This window comes from Eleutherodactylus coqui, chromosome 11 (genome assembly GCF_035609145.1).
Source record: "Eleutherodactylus coqui strain aEleCoq1 chromosome 11, aEleCoq1.hap1, whole genome shotgun sequence".
Lineage (NCBI taxonomy): Eukaryota > Metazoa > Chordata > Amphibia > Anura > Eleutherodactylidae > Eleutherodactylus > Eleutherodactylus coqui.
In genome coordinates this window covers 72,562,619-72,589,296 of record NC_089847.1, presented here as the reverse complement: position 1 = coordinate 72,589,296, position 26,678 = coordinate 72,562,619, and the positions used below count along the sequence as shown (strand labels likewise).

General features: G+C 45.2%; 1 protein-coding gene across 2 annotated transcripts in view; it reads right to left on the bottom strand.

Annotated features, from left to right (window-relative positions):
* LTBP3 (latent transforming growth factor beta binding protein 3) overlaps positions 1-26,678 on the bottom strand; it is a 161,881-nt gene that overhangs the window by 109,007 nt on the left and 26,196 nt on the right. For both annotated transcript variants that reach the window (XM_066582582.1, XM_066582581.1), the window contains exon 4: positions 2,700-2,805. In XM_066582582.1, coding sequence (XP_066438679.1) covers positions 2,700-2,805 — 106 coding nt within the window. The remainder of the gene's footprint in view (positions 1-2,699; positions 2,806-26,678) is intronic.

The following is a 26,678-nucleotide window of genomic DNA, read 5'->3' as shown; positions in this document are numbered from 1 at the left end:
GACGGTGGATAGTTTGCTGAATGCACTTTCTGCCATCCTTGACAGGACCTGCTCACACTGCTCAGTTTCTAATAAAGGTCTACCGCGTGGACCGATTAATTGTGAGATGAATCTGCAGACCCCAGAAACTTGCCTCTCTCCTAATCCCGCAGCAGTCGGCTGCGATACACCTGGACCAGGAGCTCGGCCTGTGCCCACACCCTGACTTGGGCCTCCGCGTCCTCGCCCGCGTCCACGTCCACGTCCTCTAGGCCTACCCCTACCCCTCAGCATGGTGTATTACGAGTAGAGCCGAAACAGAACGCTGTAATTAAATGTGCTGCTTATTGGCCAGTGGTTGGAGGCTGACTTCGCTTACGGAACGCACAGCAGAGCCAGGAAACAATTATGCGCAAGCCTGTAGTCAGACCTATGTGCGTATGACTGAGTCTCTGGAATTCACAGGGCAGAACCAGTCAAGTGGCCAAAGGCCAGTGGTAGGCCTTAAGTATTTTGCTTCAATTTTTTAAAATGGTGAGGTGAAAAACCAGACAGACACCGTATGCAGCGTATATATGTATACTCTTTCCCTCTGGCGGGATGACGGCGATCATGTAACGGACACAGCAGAGCCAGGAAACAATAATGCGCAAGCCTGCTGTAATGCTTAGCTGGGTAATAATGAGCGTCTACTACCCCCAGCAGACACGCAGTAAACTGTAGACGGTCACAGGCTTAGCTGGGTAATAATTAGCGACTACTACCCCCAGCACACACGCAGTAAACTGAAGACGGTCACAGGCAGCCCAAATATAGTATTTTTTTCCAATTTTTTGGAAAAAGCCCACTGCCTATATAGCCTGTATATGGATTTCCCTGTTGGAGGATGACTGTGGTTATTGAAAGCACAGTGCAGCCAGAAAAAATTATGTGCAAGGCTGGGTATTAATGAGCGACTACTACCCCCAGCAGACACGCAGTAAACTGTAGACGGTCACAGGCTTAGCTTGGTAATAATGAGCGACTACTACCCCCAGCACACACACAGTAAACTGAAGACGGTCACAGGCAGCCCAAATATGGTGTTTTTTTCCAATTTTTGGGAAAAAGCCCACTGCCTATATAGCCTGTATATGGATTTCCCTGTTGGAGGATGACTGTGGTTATTGAAAGCACAGTGCAGCCAGAAAAAATTATGCGCAAGGCTGGGTAATAATGAGCGACTACTACCCCCATCAGACACGCAGTAAACTGTAGACAGTTACAGGCTTAGCTGGGTAATAATGAGCGACTACTACCCCCAGCAGACACGCAGTAAACTGAAGACGGTCACAGGCAGCCCAAATATAGTATTTTTTTCCAATTTTTGGGAAAAAGCGCACTGCCTATACAGCCTGTATATGGATTTCCCTGTTGGAGGATGACTGTGGTTATTGAAAGCACCGTGCAGCCAGAAAAAATTATGCGCAAGGCTGCAGTAACACCTAGCTGGGTAATAGTGAGCGACTACTACCCCCAGCAGACACGCAGTAAACTGAACACGGTCACAGGCAGCCCAAAGATTTTTTTTTCCAATTTTTTTGAAAAAGCCCACTGCCTATATAGCCAGTATATCTCTTTCCCTGTACCACTGTCCCTGCCTCACCAGTACTGCCCCTATACTCAGTAAAATGACTGCAGACTGAGGACGCTATAGTCTGCACGCCCGATATACAAAAAAAAATAAAATGTGCAAAACTGCTAAAAGCAGCCTCAACAGTACTGCACACGGTCAGATGTGGCCCTAAGAAGGACCATTGGGGTTCTTGAAGACGACGATAACAGCCTAACACTCTCCCTATAGCAGCTATAGCAGGATGGCACTTTCCCTAATGTCTCTCAGCGTGCATCTGTGGCGAGCCGCGGCCGGCCCCAGTTTATATACTCGGTTGTCACCTGATCTCCCCAGCCACTCACTGCAGGGCAGTGGGATAGGGCTGGAACTTCACAGGAGGAAGTTGTAATGCCTTCCCTGTGTTTCTATTGGCCAGAAAACGGCGCAAACTTTTCTGGGAAGAAAATGGAAGTGACTCGAACACCGCGTGGTGTTCGTCTCGAGTAACGAGCATCTCGAGTACCCTAATGCTCGAACGAGCATCAAGCTCGGACGAGTACGCTCGCTAATCTCTAAAGAGCAGATATTTTTATGGACTTCCTGTCATAGAAGAACACCTTTCTCCAGCCTGAACTGGCTGCTTACAGCTCAGAACATAACACAAGTTTAGGTTTAAGGCCTCTTTTACACGTGGAGCTAAGCACGCAAAAATCACTCTCGTAAAAAACACACGGCTATTAGAACCAATGGTTTCCTATGGGAACATTCAGATGACGGAATCTGAATGTTCCCCCTAGGAAACCATTGGTTCTAATAGCCGTGTGTTTTTTAAGCATGTGATCTTTGCGCACCTAGCTCCCGATGTGAAAGATCCCAAAATTGAACTATTAGATCAGCCCCAATGCAGCAATCAATCGTCTATGGGATCATTTGTATGAAGGATTACACCAGCAACATGTTGGGCTACACTGGCTAATAAAACACAAAGTTAAAAAAAAAAGTGGGCTTGTACAAAGTGGCTAACAATCAACTAAATTCAGCTGATCACATCATACAGCCACCTACCCAGCAGTCCATGGCCAAGATTTTGATTGTGTACTATTTAACTCAAATGCCTTATACTCACATGGCAACTGGGGACACTTATTACATTTATGGTGTCCCCACGATGTTCCCACACTGCCACAGCAGTCCTCTTCCTTGGTTAGTCCAGGTAGCGGGTTAGAGCCACACTATAATAAAAAGAAACATTCAATCATAATACAATAAAACAATGACAACAAGATTTTATTGAAATGTGTTTATGTCATTCTTTCTAACAAAACAACAAGTGTAGTTTAGAGAACTTCCTCCTGAGAAAAGAAGTCGCCCAAGTCGCCCTTAAGGGCGCCCACCCACTGGCGATTTTTTTTTCTTTGCGTTTTGCGTTTTTTCTCAAGAGCAATTAGAATTGAATGTACTCCTGTCCACTGGCGTTTTTTTTTGCGTTGCGTTGCGTTTTTTAACATAGGAACTGTCAGTTGCATATGTGTCCTTATTTTTCTCCTAATGCACCCATGAAAGTCAATGGAAATTAATGGAAAAGCCGCGAAAACGCCGCGAAAACGCGGCAAAAAACGCCGCGGAAAACGCAAACGCCAGTGGGTGGGCGCCCTAAGAGTGGCTTCAGATGACCGTATGTGCAAATACACTGGCTTTACCGTGACGTATTTGCACATGAATAAGTTATTTTTGCGCATGTATCGGTGCATGGTACTGTATTTTTTGAACGTACATGTGAACATGCCATGTGTGCACAAAAAATACAGTTTTCTGCTGTGCTGTTGTTACCGCCTGCAGTCAGTTTGTGTTGTCCCGTGAATCTGCTGCTGCAGCCAATGACTGCATTTAGTGATAATCGCTGAGCAGTGTCATTAGCAGCAGCTCGTTTGCAGACAGGTTAAGGCTGACTGCAATTAATGTAAACAATGTAAACAACACAGCAGAGACCCAAAGCTGCCAGCAGAAGATGAGTGGAGAGAGGTATCATCTCTATTGTTATTTTACACTATGGGATACCCATTAGGGACCTTTCACACATGATGGAATTGTCCCCAGAATTTTGTCAATTAGTGCAGATTTTGTTGTGTTTTGAGGAATGTCTTGAGGAATTTCTTGCATTCTCTTACGCAGACGTTAATTGCAGAATTACATTTCCTGTATGTTAGAAATCCGCAATGACAATTCCGCAAGACAAGATGCCTTAATTCTGCAGCAGAAAACCTTTCCACTGCAGAATTTTACCAGGTGCGGAATTCAAGCCCCATAGGGATAACATTGTAACGCAGAAATGTCCACTTTTACCAATTCTCTCCTGTGTGAAAGATCCCTTAGATCCCTTTCATAATTTGGACAACCCCTTTAATAGCTCTAAATCCATGGCAAGCGTTATGGTAACCAAACGGTACACCGTGATTTCACTGTAGGGAGGCCTTTCAGTGAACAGAGTGAACCCCCTCCCTCTGACAAGCCATGTTAATGCCATGAAGAGCACTGACCATGGAATTTAAAGAGTTATCTCTAATGTAGGCTAATCTAACCCTGCAAGCATCCAATGTTAATTAATATTGGATTGTGTGAAGGGGTTAATTTCTAGCACTGCTCCCTGTGACACAGAGTGTTAAGGTAGCAGAAATGCAGTCCTAAGCTCTCACTCAATCCCCACTTGGTTCAGGTAGCCGGCTCAAGGTTGACTCAGCCTTCCATCCTCTCGAGGTCGGTAAAAGGAGTACCCAGCTTGCTGGGTGGTAAAAGATGACTGGGAAAGGCAATGGCAAACCACCCCACAAAAACAGTCTGCCAAGAAAACCTCACAATGTGACATCACCCTAGGAGTCTCGGTGCTTGCACTAAGGGAATTTACCTTTACCTTACTGCTCCTTTAAATTATGACAGTGTCATTACTGTGACTTGCTGCTATTGATTTCAGTCTATTGATTTAATGAAGTTAATAAATCTTGTTATTGCTCAGATAAAAGTATTGTATTATTCCAACTGGAACCAGACTGAGTTGAAAATATTCTTTTGACTGTGTTTTTTTAATCATTCCTCAAATCTTTTTGCCAGCATATTTCAAATACTTTCGCTTATGTATTCACATTTCTGAATATCTTCTTTCGTCAACTAACATCTACTGAAATAAGAAAACCAGATTTCACTAAGATTCCTGCAATACTGCAACTGTAATGAGTTAACAGGTGATATTCGTTCTTGGCCGTTCTCCATCTATGCCTATGACTGTAACATCAGAGTCAGTTACCGTAAATATATTATCTTGTTATTCCTAAAACTAAAAATAACTTCAATCTGATAAAGTTCTGTAATAGAACAAGTTGCAGTTACATTTAAAATAAGAAGACAAATGATAAAGCTCCTACATCCTTATCTCTAAGGAGCAAGTGTTAACATAAAATGCTACGTGTGATCCTTGTAGACACAGTTTGCATATGCCTTGTAGGACTGGGATGATTCATAATTGTCATTCTGAAAAATTCAATTTATGTTTATGGCTTCCTTCCTGATTCAGGATGTATTGAGTAGATGATGAAGTGCTGTTATATTTACCTTCCAGGGAATAAGAATGCTAAATAAATCTTAGAGCAACTCCCACTATCTCAGCATTTTGTCTACAAGGATTAAAAAAGAGGCACAACTTTAAGGGTATTAAAGTTTCAACAAATGAAACTTATTAAAATTTTAAACGTTTGATGTTATTTAATAGGAACTTTCATTATCTACTTCCAGATGATAAAACTGTATCCTGGAGATGTGATGCAAGGATCAAAAGAAAAAAGATTGCCCAATGGCAGTTCTGGACCTCCAGAGTGAATAAGTTGCTGCCATTGGGCAGTCCTTTACCTTTGATTCTTGCATTGAAACCAGACCAAACATTGGATACTGTATTTTACCCGTCTGCTTCACCTCCACCCATGTACCATAAGCTTCTGTGAAGTTGTGCCTTGAATCAGGTGACTGAGATCTTGTCTCCCTCTATTTTCCCCAAGGCCTCATTGACACGGACGTAAATATGCCACATAGATTTTACACACATAATATGCAGCGAGTAGAACCCAATGATTTAAATTGGTACATTTAATGCCCATTTACACCAGCCGATTATCGCTAAAAAAAATCGCTAATCGCAATCGTTTTAGCGATAATCGGTGCGTGTAAATGTGCGCCCATCGCCTGATCGTTAAATTCAGTCCAACATAAAAATCGTCGCTCACTTTTATCAGTCGTTCTCCACAGGGAGTGCTGATAGCATTGTTTCCCCGTAGAGAACAAAGGATCTGAGCGCAGATAATAGCCTCGGATATCTCCAATATGTATATTGCAGTCACTTCCATGCAGTGCAGTCTACTGTCTGATCAGACAATATCTTGATGTTGATATTTTTGCTTTCATGTTCACATGAATCCTATGACACATATTTATGAGCGGTTCTACCTTCTTGCACTGCCTGGGAGAAGGTTTTTGGTACCACAGGTGCCTACTATATAAGGTCACTGAGCTGCTCAGTGTGTGTGAAGTATCCGGACAGTGCCAGCACCTGCAGGAGACCCAGCAGCAGAGTAGAGCCAGTGTAGTACCCCAGAGTTGGGGTCCCACAGCATTTCTAACACTACCTCATTTCAAATGTGTATATCCCAAGAAAAAGGGTGAAAAGTCGTATGTATGGAAATACTAGCTGATATACCCGTCTTTGCCCGAGTTAATTTAGTACTGGTGTTTATCTGGTGTTCACACGGAAAATCTTATGAAGTCATGGTTACTTTAGAGATATAGAGGAAAAAAATATGTTCACCATTTTGCATGGTTCTTTGCATTACCCAGGAAACACCATGTGGAGGTAACCATGCGACGTTTCCTTTATATAAAATGACATCGGGAAGTGAGAGAATTAGATTCCGCACGTAAAATTTGGACGCTAATTCTTTTGCGCTTAGAATTGAATAATTGAGTCGGGACCCATTAACTTTTCCTATTTATGACATAATCAATGCTCGTGCCAAATTTCAAGTTTCTATCACATTGGGAAATGAGAGAATTAGATTACCTACGTAAAATTTGGACACTAATTCTTTTGCACTTAGAATTGAATAATTTAGTTGGGACCCATTAAATTTTCTATTTATGACATAATCAATCCTCTTGCCAAATTTCAAGTTTCTATGACATCGGGAAGGGAGAGAATTAGATTCCGGACGTAAAATTTGGACGCTAATTCTTTTGCGCTTAGAAATGAATAATCGAGTTGGGACCCATTAAATTTCCTATTTATGACATAATCAATGCTCGTGCCAAATTTCAAGTTTTTATGATATTTGGAAGTGAGAGAATTAGATTACGTACATACAATTTGGACTCTAATTCTTTTGCGCTTAAAATTGAATAATCGAGTTGCGACCCATTAACTTTTCCTATTTATGACATAATAATCAATGTTCGTGCCAAATTTCAAGTTTCTATGACATCGGGAAGTGAGAGAATTAGATAACGTACGTAAAATTTGGACGCTAATTCTTTTGCACTAGAATTGAATAATCGAGATGGGACCCCTTTACTTTTCCTACTTATGACATAAATCAATGCTCGTGCCAAATTTCATGTTTCTACGACATCAGGAAGTTGGAGAATTAGTGCCGAGTCAGTCCAGTCAGTCAGTGAGTCAGTGAGGGCTTTCGTCTTTATATATATAGATTTTTATGTTGAAGTATGTTTAAGTGTTCATTTAAGCGTTATTGTTTAGTGTTGCTGCTACCTATCACTGTATGACTGTGCAGAAAGTAACCTAACCTGCTGTAGCTAATGTCAGTCACCTCTTGCTGGCCTGGGGTTGGGTTGAGAGATTTCCCTTAGCTCAGGATTGGTTACTGAGGAGAGTGTAAAAGACAGAGTGGGCGGGGTTAGCCAGTCTAGTCCTGGATCCTAGCGAGTCCTAGAGTTCATGGAGAGAAGACAACCAGAGATAGAGACTAGGGCGTTACAAGGCGACCATCTTCATAAATTCTTTTAGGAGAACATCTACTCTAGCCAGTGCGTTGGGAAGTAACTTCCAAAGTGTGAGTATGAGCCCAAATTATGATAGAGAGTTAGCAGAGGAGAGAGAAGAGAGAGACAGAGAAAGAACACAAATCAAGTCAGTAATCCAAAGTCCAAGTAATAGTCAAAGCCAAGGAGTAAAAGCTGGAAGCTAATGTCAGTCCCCTGAGAACAGTGTCAGCAACGTTTTGTGTCTGCAAACGTAATGAAAGTCTATGATCTACCTCAAGTGAATATAATGCAAGTGATGTAACTACTTAAAAACCAAGTACTCTCTGTCTCTCTGCAAATAAAAGTGTTCAAGCTGTTTTCACCATCTACAGTCTGTGGCCTAAAGTCTCTTCCCATCATCGACATCCTGCTCTGAGGTACCACACTAACACTTCAGGGACGAGGACTACTACCCTTATTTTTATTGTTTAGTTCTCCAACAATAATTTTATTATTTTGCCTGGAATGGGTCCCTACCCATATACAGACTGGCGTCATGACAAATTAACACCTTACTCTACCCGACTCCACGGGTAGCAGGCATTTATTCTACCCAACTCCACGGGTAGCAGGCTACAACAACTGCCTATCGTATATTTTGTTTTGTTTATTATTTCTTTTACCACTGGTGTAGCATGACCCTAGACCAGCATTTTTCTACTCTGCCAGGAGGAGCAGCAGGGCCACTGTGACTAACATCTTATTTCTGTCCTGCTGCTTAAACGCCTCCTAGGTCTGGGTCGCGGCACCAAGGGTAGCAGTTTGATGTATGGGAAATAGGGGGTGGGGGGATGAGGACTCATGAAACCGTGAGTACACAAACATAAAAGGTTAAATAATGGTGCCATGGATTAGGTACTGCAAGGCCTTTCAAGGATTAATGGTATATGTGGTATAACGTAAGAGTTATGCATAAGTGTAATGTATATGATATTAAGTGGATGCTTATGTGTAATGGCATAGTGAGGCACAGGACATAGAGTAGAACTGTAAAAAGGATTAGATAAACAAAGTAGAAAAAAATCCCACGCTACTTCGCAATTTGGATAATGCAAGAAATATAGGTCTATTGATGGAAGTAACTTACTTCATAGAGGAGCCCTATGGACACACAGGAGTCCTCTAAATCCAGCTACGTCCTTAAACCCCTTAAGGACGTGGCCCTTTTTTTTCCCATTTTTGTTTTTTCCTCCCCCTTTTAAAAATCGTAACTCCTTTATTTATCCATCGACATAGCCACATGAGGGCTTATATTTTGCGGGACAAGTTGTATTTTTCAATGGCATTATATAATGCACCATATAATGTACTGACAAACTTAAAAAAATTCTTAAGTTGAGTAAAATAAAAAAATGAAATTCCGCCATCTTTAGCTGTGTCTGTTTCTATGGCACACAAACTGCAACAAAAATGACATGATAACTTTAATCTATGGTTTAGTACGATTACTACAATATCAAACTTGTATAGTTTTTTTTTGCTGTACTATTTTTTTTTTCTTTCAAAGATTTCATTTTTAAAAATTATTTTCTGCCGCCATTTTCTGTGCGCAATAACTTTTTAATGTTTCTGTTGACGTAGTTGTGCGAGAGTTCACTTTTTGCAAGACATTCTGTAGTTTACATTGGTACGATTTCGGAATACATACGACTTTTTGATCACTTTTTATTGCATTTTTATGCGGGTTTTTTTGGACGACGTTCACCATGCAGGGTAAATAGTACCCTACTTTGATGGATCGGACTTTTATGGACGCGGCGATACCAGATATGTATTTTTGTTTTAGGATTTACAAGAAATAGTGTGGACAGTGCCTTGAAGGAAACTTTGGTAGTCAATCTTCTTGTATCTTATAATCCAGCAGCATATGCAAAGAAAATATAAGCCTATATAAGCGGAAATATATGAGATATGGCAAAAGCCAGTTTACAGTATGCTTGAAAAGGGCTGCATACAGGTCAAAAAGCGTTTCATACACTAATTGACCACTTGCATGTGATATTTTAACCATCATTTTTGGCACTTGGAACAATAAAAGAGGAGTCACCCTTTTTCTTGTGAGGAGGTGGATTTCTGTAAGTAGTCTTCCTTCAGCGTTTGGGAAGCTACCCTGGGACACCAAGGGTGGAGGTAAATCCCGCAGTTTCCCACAAGGGAAACCTCCCCTTTCTAAGCGAGTACCCATTTTTCAACTCTCTGATCCTCCTAGCGCATAGGCATATATATTCTAATTTCCTGTTTTATAATTTAGATTTTTAAATTACAGATATGGCAAAAGGGGGGTGATTTAAACTTTCATACATAGACTGCCGATACAGGCCGTCAAAAGGCGCATCAGGAGGTCGTTAAGGGGTTAATAAGCAAGAAAGGGTCCTGGGAGGTTTCAATTTCAAATAATTTATTGGTAAGCAATAGAGATGAGCGAACGTACTCGTCCAAGCTTGATGCTCGTTCGAGTATTAGGGTGTTTGAGATGCTCGTTACTCGAGACGAGTACCACGCGATGTTCGAGTTACTTTCACTTTCATCTCTCAGACATTAGCGCGCTTTTCTGGCCAATAGAAAGACAGGGAAGGCATTACAACTTCCCCCTGCGACGTTCAAGCCCTATACCACACCCCTGCAGTGAGTGGCTGGCGAGATCAGGTGTCACCCGAGTATATAAATCGGCCCCTCCCGCGGCTCGCCACAGATGCATTCTGACATAGATCAGAGACAGTGCTGCTGCTGGTGCTGCTGCTAGGGAGAGCATTAGGAGTTATTTTAGGCTTGAAGAACCCCAACGGTCCTTCTTAGGGCCACATCTGACCGTGTGCAGTACTGTTAAGGCTGCTGTGAGCAGTGTTGCACATTTTTTTTGTATATCGGGCGTGCAGAGCATTGCGTCCTCAGTCTGCAGTCCTTGTACATAGTATAGGGCCAGTACTGGTGAGGCAGGGAAAGAGATACACTGTCTATATAGGCAGTGGGCTTTTTCAAACAAATTTGGGAAAAATACTATCTTTGGGCTGCCTGTGATCGTCTTGAGTGTACTGCGTCTCTGCTGGGGGTAGTAGTCCTAATTATTACGCAGCTAAGTGTTACAGCAGGCGTGCGCAAAATTCTTTCCTGGCTCTGCGTTGCCCGTTACATCACCGCAGTCATCCCGTCCAGAGGGAAACAGTCTGCAGTCCTTGTACATAGTATAGGGCCAGTACTGGTGAGGCAGGGAAAGAGATACGCTGTCTATATAGGCAGTGGGCTTTTTCAAACAAATTTGGCAAAAATACTATCTTTGGGCTGCCTGTGATCGTCTTGAGTGTACTGCGTCTCTGCTGGGGGTAGTAGTCCTAATTATTATGCAGCTAAGTGTTACAGCAGGCTTGCGCTAAATTCTTTCCTGGCTCTGTGTTGCCCATTACATCACCGCCGTCATCCCGTCCAGAGGGAAACAGTATACATATATACGCTGCCTACAGTATCTGTCTGCTGTCTCAGCTCAGCCTTTAAAAAAATAGAAGCAAAATACTTAAGGCCTACTAGTGGCCTTTGGACACTTGACTGCTTCTGCGCTGTGAATTCCACTAGCTCAGTCATACGCACCTACGTCTCACTAAAGGCTTGCGCAAAATTCTTTCCTGGCTCCGCTGTGCATTCCGTAAGCGAAGTCAGCCTCCAACCACAGGCCAATAAGCGGCACATTTAATTACAGCGTTCTGTTTCTGCACTACTGGTAATACACCATGCTGAGGGGTAGGGGTAGGCCTAGAGGACGTGGACGCGGGCGAGAACGCGGAGGCCCAAGTCAGGGTGTGGGCACAGGCCGAGCTCCTGATCCAGGTGTATCGCAGCTGACTGCTGCAGGATTAGGAGAGAGGCACGTTTCTGGCGTCCCCAGATTAATCTCACAATTAATGGGTCCATGCGGTAGACCTTTATTAGAAAATGAGCAGTGTGTGCAGGTCCTGTCGTGGATGGCAGAAAGTGCATCCAGCAATCTATCGACTACCCAGAGTTCTACGCCGTCCACTGCTGCAACTCTGAATCCTCTGGCTGCTGCTCCTCCTTCCTCCCAGCCTCCTCACTCCATTACAATGACACATTCTGAGGAGCAGGCAGACTCCCAGGAACTGTTCTCGGGCCCCTGCCCAGAATGGGCAGCAATGGTTCCTCTCCCACTGGAGGAGTTTGTTGTGACCGATGCCCAACCTTTGGAAAGTTCCCGGGGTCCGGGGGATGAGGCTGGGGACTTCCGGCAACTGTCTCAAGAGCTTTCAGGAGGACGACGACGATGAGACACAGTTGTCTATCACTCAGGTAGTAGTAATTGCAGTAAGTCCGAGGGAGGAGCGCACAGAGGATTCGGAGGAAGAGCAGCTGGACGATGAGGTGACTGACCCCACCTGGTTTGCTAAGCCTACTGAGGACAGGTCTTCAGAGGGGGAGGCAAGTGCAGCAGCAGGGCAGGTTGGAAGAGGCAGTGCGGTGGCCAGGGGTAGAGGCAGGGCCAGACCAAATAATCCACCAACTGTTTCCCAAAGCGCCCCCTCGCGCCATGCCACCCTGCAGAGTCCGAGGTGCTCAAAGGTGTGGCAGTTTTTCACTGAGAGTGCAGACGACCGACGAACTGTGGTATGCAAGGTTTGTCGCGCCAAGATCAGCCGGGGAGCCACCACCACCAGCATGCGCAGGCATATGATGGCCAAGCTCCCCACAAGGTGGGACGAAGGCCGTTCACCACCTCCGCTTTGCACCACTGCCTCTCCCCCTGTGCCCCAACCTGCCACTGAGATCCAACCCCCTCTCAGGACACAGGCACTACCGTCTCCCGGCCTGCACCCACACCCTCACCTCCGCTGTCCTCGGCCCCATCCAGCAATGTCTCTCAGCGCACCGTCCAGCCATCGCTAGCGCAAGTGTTTGAGCGCAAGCGCAAGTACGCAGCCACGCACCTGCACGCTCAAGCGTTAAACGTGCACATAGCCAAATTGATCAGCCTAGAGATGCTGCCGTATAGGCTTGTGGAAACGGAGGCTTTCAAAAACATGACGCCGGCGGCGGCCCCGCGCTACTCGGTTCCCAGTCGCCACTACTTTTCCCGATGTGCCGTCCCAGCCCTGCACGACCACGTCTCCCGCAACATTGTACGCGCCCTCACCAACGCGGTTACTGACAAGGTCCACTTAACAACGGACACGTGGACAAGCACAGGCGGGCAGGGCCACTATATCTCCCTGACGGCACATTGGGTGAATTTAGTGGAGGCTGGGACCAAGTCAGAGCCTGGGACCGCTCACGTCCTACCCACCCCCAGAATTGCGGGCCCCAGCTCGGTGCTGGTATCTGCGGCGGTGTATGCTTCCTCCACTAAACCACCCTCCTCCTCCTCCTTCTACGCAACCTCTGTCTCGCAATCAAGATGTGTCAGCAGCAGCACGTTGCCAGCAGTCGGTGTCGTGCGGCGTGGCAGCACAGCTGTGGCCAAGCGTCAGCAGGCCGTGCTGAAACTACTCAGCTTAGGAGAGAAGAGGCACACGGCCCACGAACTGCTGCAGGGTCTGACAGAGCAGACCGACCGCTGGCTTTCGCCGCTGAGCCTCCAACCGGGCATGGTCGTGTGTGACAACGGCTGTAACCTGGTGGCGGCTCTGCAGCTCGGCAGCCTCACGCACGTGCCATGCCTGGCCCACGTCTTTAATTTGGTGGTTCAGCGCTTTCTGAAAAGCTACCCACGCTTGTCAGACCTGCTCGGAAAGGTGTGCCGGCTAAGCGCACATTTCCGCAAGTCCAAGACGGACGCTGCCACCCTGCGGACCCTGCAACATCGGTTTAATCTGCCAGTGCACCGACTGCTGTGCGACGTGCCCACACGGTGGAACTCTACGCTCCACATGTTGGCCAGGCTCTATGAGCAGCGTAGAGCTATAGTGGAATACCAACTCCAACATGGGCGGCGTAGTGGGAGTCAGCCTCCTCAATTCTTTACAGAAGAGTGGGCCTGGTTGGCAGCCATCTGCCAGGTCCTTGGAAACTTTGAGGAGTCTACCCAGATGGTGAGCGGCGATGCTGCAATCATTAGCGTCACCATCCCTCTGCTATGCCTCTTGAGAAGTTCCCTGCAAAGCTTAAAGGCAGACGCTTTGCGCTCGGAAACGGAGGCGGGGAAGACAGTATGTCACTGGATAGTCAGAGCACCCTCATGTCTATATCTCAGCGCATTGAGGAGGAGGAGGAGGAGGGGGAAGAGACAGCTTGGCCCACTGCTGAGGGTACCCATGCTGCTTGCCTGTCATCCTTTCAGCGTGTATGGCCTGAGGAGGAGGAGGATCCTGAAAGTGATCTTCCGAGTGAGGACAGCCATGTGTTGCGTACAGGTACCCTGGCACACATGGCTGACTTCATGTTAGGATGCCTTTCTCGTGACCCTCGCATTACACGCATTCTGGCCACTACGGATTACTGGGTGTACACACTGCTCGACCCACGGTATAAGGAGAACCTTTCCACTCTCATACCCGAAGAGGAAAGGGGTTCGAGAGTGATGCTATACCACAGGACCCTGGTGGACAAACTGATGGTAAAATTCCCATCCGACAGCGCTAGTGGCAGAAGGCGCAGTTCCAAGGACCAGGTAGCAGGGGAGGCGCGGAGATCAGGCAGCATGTACAGCGCAGGCAGAGGAACACTCTCCAAGGCCTTTGACAGCTTTATGGCTCCCCAGCAAGACTGTGTCACCGCTCCCCAGTCAAGGCTGAGTCGGCGGGAGCACTGTAAAAGGATGGTGAGGGAGTACGTAGCCGATCGCATGACCGTCCTCCGTGACGCCTCTGCCCCCTACAACTACTGGGTGTCGAAGCTGGACACGTGGCCTGAACTCGCGCTGTATGCCCTGGAGGTGCTTGCTTGTCCTGCGACTAGCGTCTTGTCAGAGAGGGTGTTTAGTGCGGCTGGGGGAATCATCACGGATAAGCGTACCCGCCTGTCAACCGACAGTGCCGACAGGCTTACAATCATAAAGATGAACAAAGCCTGGATTTCCCCAGAGTTCTCTTTTCCACCAGCGGACAGCAGCGATACATAGGCTGCACCCTAAACAATACATAGGCTGCACCCGCAGATGGAAGCATCGTTCTCTATCACCATCAAAAACGGGGACTTTTTAGCTTCATCAATCTGTGTATTATATTCATCCTCCTCCTCCTGCTCCTTCTCCTGAAACCTCACGTAATAACGCCGAACGGGCAATTTTTCTTAGGCCCACAAGGCTCAGTCATATAACTTTTGTAAACAATGTTTATACATTTCAATTCTCAATTCAATAAAGCGTTGAAACTTGCACCTGAACCAATTTTTATTTGAACTGGGCTGCCTACAGGCCTAGTTACAAATTAAGCCACATTAACCAAAGCGATTAATGGGATTCACCCGCCCTCTTGGTTGGGCATGGGCAATTTTTCTGAAGTACATTTGTACTGTTGGTACACCAATTTTTTGGGCCCTTGCCCACAGTGTAATCCTACTAATTTTTACCCCACCTGCATTAAAGCTGACGTTACCTCAGCTGTGATGGGTACTGCAATGGGACATATTTATGTACCGCCGGTGGCTTCCTGGGACCCACCCATGCTGTCGGTCCACACGGAGTTGTAACTCCATGTGTCCACTTCTAAAGAACCCCAGTCTGACTGGGGCATGCAGTGTGGGCCGAAGCCCACCTGCATTAAAGCTGACGTTACCTCAGCTGTGATGGGCACTGCAATGGGATATATTTATGTACCGCCGGTGGGTTCCAGGGAGCCACCCATGCTGTCGGTCCACACGGAGTTGTAACTCCATGTCTCCACATCTAAAGAACCCCAGTCTGACTGGGGCATGCAGTGTGGGCCGAAGCCCACCTGCATTAAACCTGACGTTACCTCAGCTGTGATGGGCGATGCAATGGGATATATTTATGTACCGCCGGTGGCTTCCTGGGACCCACCCATGCTGTCGGTCCACACGGAGTTGTAGCTCCATGTGTCCACTTCTAAAGAACCCCGGTCAGACTGGGGCATGCAGTGTGGGCCGAAGCCCACCTGCATTTAATCGGACTTTACCTCAGCTGTGATGGGCACTGCAATGGGATATATTTATGTACAGCCGGTGGCTTCCTGGGACCCACCCATGCTGTCGGTCCACACGGAGTTGTAGCTCCATGTGTCCACTTCTAAGGAACCCCGGTCAGACTGGGGCATGCAGTGTGGGCCGAAGCCCACCTGCATTTAATCGGACGTTACCTCAGCTGTGATGGGCACTGCAATGGGATATATTTATGTACCACCGGTGGCTTCCTGGGACCCACCCATGCTGTCGGTCCACACAGAGTTGTAACTCCATGTGTCCACTTCTAAAGAACCCCAGTCTGACTGGGGCATGCAGTGTGGGCCGAAGCCCACCTGCATTAAAGCTGACATTACCTCAGCTGTGATGGGCACTGCAATGGGATATATTTATGTACCGCCGGTGGGTTTCAGGGAGCCACCCATGCTGTCGGTCCACATGGAGTTGTAACTCCATGTCTCCACATCTAAAGAACCCCAGTCTGACTGGGGCATGCAGTGTGGGCCGAAGCCCACCTGTATTAAACCTGACGTTACCTCAGCTGTGATGGGCAATGCAATGGGATATATTTATGTACCACCGGTGGCTTCCTAGGACCCACCCATGCTGTCGGTCCACACGGAGTTGTAGCTCCATGTGTCCACGTCTAAAGAACCCCCGTCAGACTGGGGCATGCAGTGTGGGCCGAAGCCCACCTGCATTTAATCGGACGTTACCTCAGCTGTGATGGGCACTGCAATGGGATATATTTATGTACCGCCGGTGGCTTCCTGGGACCCACCCATGCTGTCGGTCCACACGGAGTTGTAACTCCATGTGTCCACTTCTAAAGAACCCCAGTCTGACTGGGGCATGCAGTGTGGGCCGAAGCCCACCTGCATTAAAGCTGACGTTACCTCAGCTGTGATGGGCACTGCAATGGGCTATATTTATGTACCGCCGGTGGGTTCCAGGGAGCTACCCATGCTGTCGGTCCACACGGAGTTGTAACTCCCTGTGTCCACTTCTAAAGAACCCCAGTCTGACTGGGGCATGCAGTGTGGGCCGAAGCTCACCTGCATTAAACCTGACGTTACCTCAGCTGTGATGGGCAATGCAATGGGATATATTTATGTACCGCCGGTGGCTTCCTGGGACCCACCCATGCTGTCGGTCCACACGGAGTTGTAACTCCATGTGTCCACTTGTAAAGAACCCCAGTCTGACTGGGGCATGCAGTGTGGGCCGAAGCCCACCTGCATTAAAACGGACGTTACCTCAGCTGTGATGGGCACTGCAATGGGATACATTTATGTACAGCCGGTGGGTTCCAGAGAGCCACCCATCCTGTGGGTGCACACGGAATTCCCATTGCGGAGTTGTACCTGCCTGTGACTATTTATAAAAAACCCTGGTCTGACTGGGGCATGCAGACACCTTGACAGAATGAATAGTGTGTGGCACATGGGTTCCTCCTTGCTATGCCCACGTGTGCAGCTCCTGATGGAGGTGGCACAGGATTGGATTTCTCATTGCTTCTGTACAGCATTATGGGCTATCGCCCCGCCCCTTTTAAAGAGGGTCGCTGCCTGGCCGTGCCAACCCTCTGCAGTGTGTGCCTGCGGTTCCTCCTCATGGCAGACGCACTTATAAATAGACATGAGGGTGGTGTGGCTATGAGGCCAGCGTGTGGCATGCGGGCAGCTGAAGGCTGCGCAGGGACACTTTGGTGTGCGCTGTGGACACTGGGTCGTGCGGGGGGGTTGGGCAGCATGTAACCCAGGAGAAGTGGCAGTGGAATGTCATGCAGGCAGTGATTGTGCTTTGTTGGAGGTAGTGTGGTGCTTAGCTAAGGTATGCCTTGCTAATGAGGGTTTTTCAGAAGTAAAAATTGTTGGGAGGGGGGGGCACTCTTGCTGCTATTGTGGCTTAATAGTGGGACCTTGGATCTTGAGATGCAGCCCAACATGTAGCCCCTCGCCTGCCCTGTCCGTTGTTGTGTCGTTCCCATCACTTTCTTGAATTGCCCAGATTTTCACAAATGAAAACCTTAGCGAGCATCGGCGATATAAAAAAATGCTCGAGTCGCCCATTGACTTCAATGGTGTTCGTTACTCGAAACGAACCCTCGAGCATTGCGAAAAGTTCGTCTCGAGTAACGAGCACCCGAGCATTTTGGTGCTCGCTCATCTCTAGTAAGCAAACAACCATAAATAAACACAGGCAATGGTAAAGGAGGCCTATAGAATGCAACATGTTTCGGAGCTCGTCTCACTCCTTATTCAAGCACAAATCTGGTGATCTAGGCTGCTTGTTATAAGAAGTTCTTATTACTGGCACTGACATTTCCTGGGTGAAATGGGCCCAGAGACGGCTGGGGATGTCTTTCAGCCTCCTCCATTTCAGCCAACACAGTACTGAAGGCGTCTGTGTGAGTTCCTTTCCAGGCTAGAACTGGAGCCAAAGGACCTCGAAATAAGGCCTTGCATCCATATATATATATATATATATTTATATATATATATATATATATATATATATATATCATGTTCACGTGACAGATAAGATACATTTCTCAGACAATCTCACATACCAGACAATTAACGCATTCAGTGCTGCAGAAGTGCAATACACATCATATTCATGCAACATGAAAGACACTGACAACATGAAGCATGAGACAAATGCACTCATACACTATGTAGGGGACCTGTTATTCTGGGCCACTACACATAAAGCAAACAATGGTCTGTGGCTCTTTCCTTTCTCGATTGTATTTTTTAACATTGGGGAAATTATAACAGGAATTGGTAAGGGTGTATAAAAAAAGTCACCAAGGTAACTATTTCCTGCTTTGTACCAGTACTCTGTACAGAGTGCCATGAGCATGGTCAAACGAAGGGAAAGCAGGATGGGTCATGTTTGTTATTCTTCATGGCATTAGTTTTAGCATTTTTCCACTATGATTTCATTTGCTACAAATACTCAGAAAGCTCTCAGCCCAAATTAAGGAATATACATAAACTAAAAATAAGTATGAGATGAAGATGGATAAATGTTGTGAGATAAATGACTCCAATATAAAATACATGAAGAGTAATAGAAAGAGTAAGGCCTTTTTCACACAGGCTACAAAATCCTCGCTACAAAACGCATGCTTGACAAAGACCACCAGGTAAAACGTTGCTGTCTATCACGTGTTATGGGGGAATAAAGGACGTTTTTTATACTGTCAATTTGCATGCTGCCGTTTCTACTTTACTTGGATTATATTTCGGGAAGATGTTCAGATTCCTGAACGGCTCATGCATCATAAAAGTCCTGCCACAAGTCTGGAGTGAACTGATGCTGTTGGTAATCCACTATATCCGACCTGCTCAAAAGTAGGTTTCACTGTCAGAACAGCTTTGACCTGTCAGAACATGGACTCCACCAGACCTCTGAAGGTATTTTGTGACATCTAAGGTCAAGACGTTAGCAACAGATCCTTTAAGTCCTGTAAATTGTGAAGTGGGGCCCAATAGATTGATTTGTTTACCCAGCACATCCCACAGACATGCATTTGTATTGACATCTAGAAAATTTAGAGATCGACTCTATGACGCGAACAGCTTATTATGTTCATTAAATCATTCCTGAACTGTTTTTGCAGTGTGGCAGGTAGTATTATTTCACTGAATGAGGTGTGCTTGGTCTGTGACAATGGTAGGTAGTACATGCCCAAGTAACATCAACATGAATGTCACATCCAAGGTTTATCTGCAGAACATTGCCCAGAGTATCACACTGCCTTCACTTTCTTGTCTTCTTCCCAGAGTACATGCTGGTGCCATATTTTCCCCAGGTAAGAGACAAACGTGCATCTGGCTATCTATATCATACAATAGAAAACTTGATTCATCAGACCACTTCACCTGCTTTCATTGCTCTATTGTTCAATTCTGGTGCTCACTAGCTGTAACAATGCTGGCTAGACATTAGACAGCAGAACTTAACTTCGCCTATAGTAATCTCAAAAATGGTTATGGCGATGAAACAACTAGCCAAAAATAGAGAACCAGGCATAGATAACATACCAGCAGAGCTATTGCTGTTAGTACCAGTGAAAATCATCACAGCGCTGTGCCAGGCAGTATGGGCATCCACACAATGGCCACATTACTGGAAAAGATCTGTCTTCATTCCTTTACCAAAGAAAAGCGACTACCAGAATTGCTCCAACTACCGAATAGCCCTCATTCTGCATGCAAGCAAGATCCTTCTCAAAATTATGCAGGAAAGACTGAGGTTAGTAGTTGAAGCAGTGCTCCCTGATGCGCAAGCAGGATCCGGCGACGACGCGACCCCTGTGACCATATTGCAAACCTGCGATGGACCATAGAAAAAGCTCAAGAATACCAAAAGAATATCTATATTTGCTTCATCGACCACATCAAGGCCTTTGACTGCGTCGACCATGACAAGCTATGGCAGACCTTGCAAGAGCTGGATGTATCGGCACATCTAGTCAAGCTGATAAAAATCACTTTATATCAATCAAGAAGCCACTGTGAGAACACAGTATGGAGACACAGATTGGTTTGGGATCGACAAAGGCATCCGACAAGGCTGCATCCTCTCACCCTTCTTGTTTTAACCTATATGCAGAAGTGATCATGTCTAAAATGGACCCAGGTAAATTGGAAATCAGGGTGAAAATAGGTGGAAGAAACATCAAGAATCTCCGTTATGCAGATGACACAACTCTGCTTGCAGAAACAGAAGCAGGTCGTAAGCAACTGATGTGGAAGATTAAATCTGAAAGTAAAAAATGGGCCTCTACCTGAATTTAAAGAAAACTAAAATTGTAACAACTGGAAAAAATAGCCAAATTCAAATCAAAATCGACAACGAGGCCATAGAATACGTGCAAGACTTCATCTTCCTTGACTCAAAAATTGACCAGGATGGAGAATCTATGCCAGAGATAAAACATAGGATAGCATTTGGGCGAAGCACAATGCTAAACATGGACAAAATCTGGAAAAGTAGCGATATTAATATAGCAACTAAACACAGGATAGCCATGTATAGATGTGAAATCTGGACTGCGAAAAAAGCTGACAGAAGGATAGAAGAAGGATTGACATGTTGAGCTAGGGTGCTGGTGAAAGCTGTTACCTATACTCTGGACGTATAAGAGCTGATATATCACTGGAGGGCAAGATGACCAGTCTCAGACTCACTCATTTTGGCCATGGAATGTGAGCAGAGTCGCTAAAAAAAATCTATAATGCTTGGACAGATCAGTGGCAAAAGAAGACCTGGCCACAAAAGGACAGGATGGCTGATACTGTCAAAGCTGATACTGGCATGGATATCACACAACTGAAAGAAGTAGTGCCAAACCGAAAAACATGGAGGGAGCTTGCCTTTAGGGTCGCCGAGGGTTGTGAACAACTAAGCAACTAAAAACAACAACATAGTAATCTCCTCTCCTAGTTACAATTGATGTCTCATACTCAGAAGCCCTGGGACGTACAATGGAGTCGAAAAGTGTTACAACCGCAGACATTTCCTGGCACCATGGCTACGCAGCACAGGGAGGAAAAAGGAAGCTGGATAATTAGCATTCAGCTTCATCTATATATATAAAGACGAAAGCCTTCACTGACTGACTGACTGACTGACTGACTCACTGACTCACCGACTCACCAACTGACTCACTGACTCGCCACTAATTCTCCAACTTCCCGATGTCGTACAAACATGAAATTTGGCACAAGCATGGATTATGTCCAAAATAGGAAAAGTAAAAGAGGTCCCAACTCGATTATTCAATTCTAGCACAAAAGAATTAGCGTCCAAATTTTACGTACGGAATATAATTCTCTCACTTCCCGATGTCATAGAAATTCGAAATTTGGCACAAGCATTTATTATGTCATAAATAGGAAAAGTTAATGGGTCTCAACTTGATTCTTCAATTTTAAGCGCAAAAGAATTAGCATCCAAATTTTACGTACGGAATCTAATTCTCTCACTTCCCGATGTCATAGAAACTTGAAATTTGGCACGAGCATTGATTATGTCATAAATAGGAAAAGCTAATGGGTCTCCACTCGATTATTCAATTCTAAATATAGCGTCCAAATTGTACGTACATAATCTAATTCTCTCACTTTCTGATGTAATTTTATATAAAGGAAACGTCACATGGTTACTTCCACGTGGTTTTTCCTGGGTAACACAAAGAACCATGCAAAATGGTGAACATATTTTTTTCCTCGGTATCTCTAAAGTAACCACGACTTCATAGGATTTTCCGTGTGAACACCAGATAAACACCAGTACCAAATTAACTCGGGCGAAGCCGGGTATATCATCTAGTACTGTATAAAAGCAGTCTGTGAAGTAGGGAGGCATGGCTGGCCTTAGCTATCTGTGATCCGGGCAGTTGCGCAGGGTGCTGGCCACTAGCTTGTAGAGGCACACCAAGTTGATATAGGCTGGGGATCTTATTCCCCTTGGGTCTGCCTGGCCATATGATCATTTTCCTCCATGTGGCAGCATCTTATGGAGCTACATGGAACATCATCTTCCTGACTGTGTTTTCTCCCCTCTGATGTTCTAAGGCACCGCTGGCAGCCCATTTGCACCCCTGCAACACAATCTCTTAACTCTGCTATTGTATTTATGTCATGCACTTGGTTATAAAGCTGTATTTATGTTATGAGCTTGCTTCTGGTATTGTAGCTGTGTAAAGGGTTGGGTTGTGCTACATATATGTGCTTGGTTTTGGTGCGGCATTTATGTTATGTGATTGGTTCTGGGGCTGTATTTATGTCATAAGCTTGGTTCTGGTATTGTATATGTGTACAGAGGTTGGTTTATGCTGTATTTATGTTATGAGCTTGCTTCTGGGGCTGTATTCATGTACTTAACCTGGTTCTGAGGGTGTAATTATGTTAGAAGTTTGGTTTTGATACAGTATTTTTTTCATTGAGCTGCTCTGGCGTGAGTACACAGCTATCTTGCTGCTTTCTGCAGGCAGACAACTTCCTATCATTGCAATATATATATATATATATATATATATATATATATATATATATATATATAGAAGGACACAAAAAAATTCCACACATGGTGCCATCTAACCTAAGGCCAGCACTGGAGGGGAAGCATAGAAATCAATCTGGTTGGAGTGGAGAGCAGTCTGTGAGAGGGGACGGCATAGAGAACGTCCCATGTGGAGGGATAGGCCTTACTTTTAGTTTGGGTTACTCCAGACCCTAGAGTATATAATTGCAAAAAGTGAATGTTGTGTGTGATTTTAAACCAAAAAATGTTTGGTACTGTATTAGCCAATAGAGCAAAATGTTGTTCCCAGCAAGACAAACCAAGTAATTTTGTAGATATGATACCTTTTAATGGCTAACAAAAATATGTGATGTTATAGCAAGCTTTCAAAGGACCCTGAGAGGTTTGAAAGCTCGCTATAACATCATGTAGTTTTGTTAGCCATTAAAAGGTATCATACTTCCAGATTACTTGGTTTCTCTTGCTGGGAACAATCACATTTTGATTGTAAACCCTTATTGCCTCAAGGTTTTCTAAATGCGTGGGGGGATGGAGCGTGGAGAACATTGTGAGAAGGGGCCTAAAGAGCAGTCTTTGAGATAGGCAAGAGCATGGAGATCAGTCTTTGTGAAAAAAGTGAGTGGAAGCAAAACTAACAGTCCAACAGGGAAAGGTGGGAGCATATAGAGCGGTCTGTGTGGAGGGGAGCATAAGGATCAGTCTGTGTGAAAGAGAGGGCATTGGTGAGCTACCTGATGCACAATACTTGGTACTATCTCTTTGGCACTACTATTTTTTGGGGGAAGTGCCAAATTATTTGAGGGTGCTGTCTGTGTGGCGCTATTTTTTGAGAGACACTATAGTTAAGCCTACATTATACCTGAAGTACACTATTTGGGGGCAATACAGTGGGGCAAATAGGGCAACAACAGGCACAGAACTCAGGGAAACAGCAGGATTGAGTTTTTGCATAGATTGGTACAAGATAGGTGAGGGTGCTAGACAAGAAAGCAACCAAAGAGGACTGAGCCTCAGACTCTAAATGCAAAAGTCATGACTGGAAGAACTCTTCGCAGTGGTCTGAGCTGGATGGAAAAGACTAGAAAAGTCAACAACTACAATCAGGGAAGACATCACCTGTAAGTCACTGGATTTATCTGTAATATAATGACTTATATGATGGCAAAATCAATAGAGGAGTTTAAAAGGGGACTTGATGTCTTTCTGGAGGGGAAGGATATTACAGGATATAAATCTTAGTTTATTTGTTAATTCGGGTATACAGTAGGAACTATTAGAGGTTGATCCAGGGATTAGTTTGATTGCCATTAGGGAATCAGGAAGGAATTTTCCCCCAAAAGGGTTAATTGGCTCCTGCATCTTGGTTTTTTTTTTGCCTTCCTCTGGATCAACGACATAGGAGGATAAACAGGCTGAACTAGATGGACATTGTCTTCATTCGGCCTTACATACTATGTTACTATGTTACTATATCTGAAGAGTTCCTGTATATAAATAATATCCACCACGTTTGGTCACTGTATGATGGTAATATTAGTCTTTGTGCAATGGTTTTTATTCAGTGACGGTATGGTGATATCATTCAGTCCCTGTGTAGTACTAATGGTGTGACGGTATTACTTGGACATTGTATAATGATTAGTGATGAGTGATTAGTGGAATAATCGGTATGTGTTGGTATTGGGCCAATTTCACCAAAATCATTGTGAATCAGGACGGATGATTTCACCAAAATCATTGTGAATTGGGATTGTCAATTCTAACTCCCATTACAGTCAATGGCAGTAAAAATTGGGTTCACTCATTTGCCCTCCAGAAGGTCACCAACGCAACCAAAGTCCCTCACATTGCATGGAAATACAGCCATACATCTGGGTAACACTGTGTTCCTCCCAAAAGTTGGTCAAAATAGTGGTGAGGGGGTTAATCGCAGCACAGGGATCTCATTAAAAACAAAAGAAGGCCCACATAGGGTCTCCTCCATCAGAAATTGCATCAAGGAAGACAGCAGGTGTGGTGCTGCCAGGTGAAGACAACACTCAAGCACAGGTCTGGTACAAAAAGTTTGTTACACCATACAGCAGGTGTGCTGCTTATTTTAAAAGCAATGTAAGCTTTAGGCCTCATGCCCATGGCCGTATCAGGCTCCACCAGCAGAATATTGCAGCGGAGTCCAACACGGCGCCCCCCAAACACCCCATACTCACCTCTCCGGATCCGCCGCTTGAGTCTAGTCTGGCGAGCCGGTGTGCATGCGCAGCACAGTGCATGATGCGCTGGCAGTGGGCGATGATGCGGCCGGTGGTGACGCACAATCACGCGATACTTCCGCTGTGCTCAAAGCAGAAGTATCGCGTGACGGCTTCCACTGACTACAATGGAAGCTGGCCGCATGTTTTCCCGTGGCAATTAGAGCATGCCTCGACTTCCTTTACGCTGCGGAATTTCATGGTGGAATTCTGCAGCATGAACATTGAAATGCAGAATGCTATTAGGTTTAATAGAACCTAATAGCTGCAGGAAAACGCCATGGATTTCTGCCGCATTAAACGCAGCAGAAATCCGTCCATGGGCATTAGTCTTTACAAGGAGAAATTCTGCAAGGTGAACACAACACTCAAGTATGGCCCTGCTACAAACAACAGCTGTAGGGTTACCAAAAATGTTGCTATGCAAGACATCTGGTATGCTGCTTGTTTTAAAAGCACTGTTATAAAGTTTGCAAATAATTCATACCGGTAGTTGCTGGACTGGTGACTTTGAATGATGTCTGAAGCCACAAACAGAGAACTGTAATATTCCCCATACCAAAGTATATTTTGTCTGTCTGCTTGGCTGCTATATACGTACATGTACAGCAGCAGAAATACCCTCACCGGATGTACAGACCACGTTTCGTATAGGTATATAAATGTGATGTAGCTTCTTTCTCTGCTCCCTCCAATAGAACCCTGTTTAAGTTCTCTGTTGGTATACAAACTTTCACATTCAGCAAGAATATATCCTGTGCAATATCTGTCACTATAAACAGACCACCTGTTATATAGGCATATAAACATGCTGCAGTTTCTCTGTCCTATGCTCAACTGTAAAATGGTTGCTGGTTACGCTATGTGTATGTTATATATGTCATATGATGCAGGCATTCACGGAAACTGCTGCCCATATGCAAGATGGAGGATACATTTGATGACATCAGCAAGGCACTCTGACTGCTGATTGGCTGCACGCTGACCTCTGCAGCAGGCATTATGGGAAATTCAGTTTTCCTGCTATGAAGTCTGCAGAATTGTAAAAGAATAATTCCAGCTACACATTTGCAGTGTCTTTTATCAGAAATGTAGATGTGGCAGTGATGGACAGAGCCCATGAGTGGTTGTCCGGTTGTTAAGGAGTGGATGTCCGGTTGCCCAGGAGTGGGTGTCTGGTTGCCCAGACAGGAGAGGCTTCTTGGTTGCTAACTTGCTACCAAAAAATCTGCTCTGTCATCTCCAGACTTTTTACATATGCAATTGAATATCCAGAAAATGTATAAAGAAGCGTGTCTGTCTCAGAATACATCCGCTCTGAACAGGTGTAGGCTGTCTGATATTTGCCACAAATTAAACCACATGTCAAACTCAATATTGGCACAGTCCTGCAAAAACAGCTGGAAGTTTGTTCACCATTTTCAGCAACAGATCTTCTGCCTGGTTCAGTTTTTATTCACGTACGCTGAGTTTCCTCAAGCTCCCAGATTACTCTATATTTCGCTCTGATTTCCATTACTGTGTATATAGATTCTGATCATATGGTTTCCTTACATTCTTTCCTACATATTTTAATTAGATAACATAAAATATTCGTCTCAGAATTTTTTCACACTCAGTAATCTGTTACTTTTGTCAAA